Source organism: Platalea leucorodia (genome assembly GCF_965183815.1).
Source record: "Platalea leucorodia genome assembly, chromosome: 11".
Taxonomy (NCBI): Eukaryota; Metazoa; Chordata; class Aves; order Pelecaniformes; family Threskiornithidae; genus Platalea; species Platalea leucorodia.
In genome coordinates, this window is record NC_138833.1 from 17,333,490 (window position 1) to 17,337,137 (window position 3,648).

The following is a 3,648-nucleotide window of genomic DNA, read 5'->3' on the forward strand; positions in this document are numbered from 1 at the left end:
GATTTTTTTTTTTTTCCTAGGGAAACTCCTCTAGTTCAAACAGGAATTATATCAAAGAATTTATTCAGTCTGAGTTTTGGAAAAGGTCAACCACATTATAAGTCATCTCTCTTGGCTCATTTTCTTTGAAAAACTGTGATCTTTAATAATGATACAGATATCCTGCTATTCCTGGGATTGAGTTTTGCATGAATAGCAACAGATCTCTTACAGCAGTTCCATCTACATCATAGTAGAGCTTTACTAGCTCAACACAAGAAAAAACATTGTAAGTAAAGCCTTCTCCCAGCACAGGATGAAATCCCACTGTGACTATATAAGGACTGACCACAGAAATGCTCTGCCAGCATCACCTCTCTGTCCTCTAGGGTAGCTTTTAGCAGATCAGCTATTTTATAAAAACAGATAGAAGCTTAAGACAAACCCTGAAAGAAACACATGGCATCTTAACTAGAAGTGTAAGAACGCTAGTTTAGCAAAGCAGCTTTTTCTCTATTTATAAGGTGATCACATGTCACCATAATGAACACCGAAATTTCACGTTAAATTGTTCCATATTGTAATACTGACCTACTAGTTTCATTTTTGGTCAGAAACTAAGTATTAATTACAGCCTTAAATTTCAGCCTGTAAGATGGTGAATACTCAAAGCACAGACTGCATTTCTTTTAAGTAAAAAAAGAGTTCTACAGTGTAAGCAACACACCCCCATGCAACAGTTTTTATTACACCTCCCAATTTAGCATTCAAATCTTCTGACCTATTTGGGTCCTTCACTCTTTATTCAGTCCTGGGACTGATTTTGCCAGAGCTGCAGATCACAGCAGAAATGCAAACTGAAGCTCTACGACTAACAGGGCAGTGGGACAAACCTCTGGAATACAGTTCATCTACAAAAAGAAATCACAGAACCTCATCGGAGGAACAGTAATGATCACACGCCTGGCCTTCATCCACTTCTACGCAAAGTAAAACAGGTTGGCCTACACCAGGACCCAAGATATTTGTTTAACAATTTCCTTTTCTCAGCAAAGCAAAGCAAAGCAAGTACACACCTTCCTTCAGATAAAGGAGAGGTCCTTTCTAACCGTAAAAGCCCTCCCACTAGTAAGGGCTCAGGCCTTGAGAAGCATCCTCCATGTCAAAAAGTAGAAGTCACCAAAGAGAACCCATATTTTAAATCTCAGAGGGTACTGATACTACCAAGGAATGAGAAGAGTTTTTTCATCCTACTGGAACTTGGCCAACACATGTACAGCACTGCTTCATGTCGTCAGCTATCGAAACACCAACTCAATGCATAAGTAAGTACCTCCAGATGACCCAATAACACCATTCATTCAAAAGAGGCTACTTTTTCCCCCCTGTGTTTTGAAGGAAAAAAGTTCCCTTGAAAAGACATTTCAAGCAGTTAAAGATAAAACCTGTAAAAAAAAAAAAACTTGATGATACCTCTTTTGGTTCTCCCTATCTGAAGCATCAATCTCAAAGACTTGCTCATCATCCCACTTTTGCTGGATCTCTTTTTCAATTTTCTTCAGAAAATCGACTTTTGCTGTCCCTTTACGTTCCTGTTAAACAGAAAGAGGAAGAAAAGTCTGGCTGAATGGGTTAACAAATACAGAATTGTAATATGTTACAGACCACTCCTCAACTCCTTTTGTTACGAGCAAGCGTTTCTCTGGACTCCGTAACACTGCAGCATAATGCCACAACAGGGCATCATTAATGTGATCAATGATCGGTCTGTGTACATCTGCATCCTTGAGATTCAGCCTTCTGAAACAAGATCTCAAATCCATAAGGAAAGGGTTAACCACCTTTTTCCAAGCCAAAAGACTCTGTAGCAGCCACCATAACACACACAAACAAACTGATCATCTTACCAATAACTAACAAACTCAGAGATGTCTGAATTGAAGAGACAGGAGTGGATATAAATCATAAGCGATTAAAACCTGTGGAATTCTGGTTTTGCTCCAGACTCTTCATAAGCCCCATGCAATGTTTCTTCATCTTGCTATACATTAAGTGGGAATAGTACTTCCTATGCCGGGAGAAGAGTTTGGCATACAAGCCTATTATAATTGTAGTTCGCAAAGAAAGTTATTCAGGTAAAGTATTTTAAATTACTTTAAATTCCATCCATGTTTAAACATCACCATTAAGCGTTAAATATTCCTTCTCCTTATTCTTTTATTGCACAACACATTGCAAGTGTTAAAGGATAAACTACAGATACTGCAGTCATAAATCTTGACATACACAAAGTTTGAGGGGCTTTTTTCTGCCAAGATCAAGGCGCTACTAGGATACTTGGGGCAGAAGTTGTGCCTACCTGTACTCACGTAAGCAAAGAGAGATCTGACTAACAATAGAAGTACTACAGCAAACCTCAAAATACCTTTAAAAGAAAAGCAAAGAGAACTACAATAACTTAATGAAAGGTTCTAACTCATGGCAAAAAGTTTAATCACTAGGCTCTTAGTCTCTGTGCTACTGAATCATTCACCTCAGCGTGGCTCTACCATTTTACTAATTATTATGGCACCTGTAAAAGCAGGAAACCAGCTGCAGAAAGTAGTTGGGGCTTTCAAAGCGTTTATGGGCCGGGGAAGGTTCCCAGAAGCGCTGCCTACCGATACCGGCGGCGGAACGAACTCGGAGACACCCGAAGGCAGCGGAAGAGAGCGCCGGGCTCCCGCCGCCACCCCCCGAGGGAAGCCTGCCCCTCGGGATCGCCGTCCCGCAGCCCCACACGCCGCAAAACTGCGTTGTCAACGGGAAAGCCACGCTGGCGCTGGGGGAGCGCGGCCACCGGCCCCGGGAGGCGGCCGTCCCCACACGAAGGGGCCGGGAGGACGCCCCGCACAGGCCCCGCCGCCAACCGCGGCCCCAGAGCAGCACCCCGCGGGCCGGGCCGGGCCGGGCCTGGAGCTCCCGCATGGCCGCGCTGTGGAGAGCACGGCCGCCGGGGGCCGCGCCTCGGCCGCACTCACCGCCATGCTGCCGGGCCGCCGCGCCTGACGGGAGACCGAGCGCCCCGCCCCGCCCCACGGGGCCGGGCCACAGCTCCCGCCGGCGGCCGGGCCGGGCCGTACCAAGGCGGCGGGGCGGGGCCGGGCCGGGCCGTACCAAGGCGGCGGGGCGGGAGGGCGCTGGGGGCGCGGGCCTTTTGGCTGTCACCGCCGCCTGTGGCAGCCGGGGCGGAGGGAGCGCGGCCCGGCGGGGAGGCAGTGCGCCTCTCCGCCTCCTGCGGCCCCGCGAGCGGAGCCGTCCCGGTGCGCAGCCACAGCCCCGCTCCCAGTGGCTTGGCAGCGGCGGGGCCGAGCAGGGGCAGGGCTGCTCGCTGGAAGCGCGGCCTGGGCGAGCGGGCTGGGCGCGGCGGGGCCTCGTGGATGGCCTGGCCGGTAAGGCAGCCGGGCCTGCCCGTGCCCCGGCCGCAGCGGAGACCTCGGCACCGGCCCGCGCCCCCGCGGGCGGGGCTCCCCCTGCAGAAACCAAAAAACGGGAAAAATAAAGTAAAATAAAATCCGCGTGTCTCCCCCGCCGCCGCTGCGCGGAGCTCCCGCCGGGCCGCTGGGGGGCGCCACCGCGGCGGGCTGCCCGGGCGGCGAGGCGCGCTGCCCCTTTAAGAGCACCCCCAAA

At 50.0% G+C, this 3,648-nt stretch overlaps 1 protein-coding gene across 5 annotated transcripts in view; it reads right to left on the minus strand.

Annotated features, from left to right (window-relative positions):
• Positions 1-3,648, minus strand: part of LARS1 (leucyl-tRNA synthetase 1) — a 36,268-nt gene that overhangs the window by 32,499 nt on the left and 121 nt on the right. For 2 of the 5 annotated variants that reach the window (XM_082324342.1, XM_082324341.1), the window contains exons 1-2: positions 3,000-3,067; positions 1,453-1,571 (exon numbers count right to left, since the gene is read on the minus strand). In XM_082324342.1, the coding sequence (XP_082180468.1) occupies positions 1,453-1,571; positions 3,000-3,005 (125 nt within the window). In that variant the 5' untranslated portion in view covers positions 3,006-3,067. Of the gene's footprint in view, positions 1-1,452; positions 1,572-2,551; positions 2,888-2,999; positions 3,068-3,648 lie in introns of those variants that run through there. The other 3 variants (XM_082324343.1, XM_082324344.1, XM_082324345.1) reach the window with 3 other exon arrangements.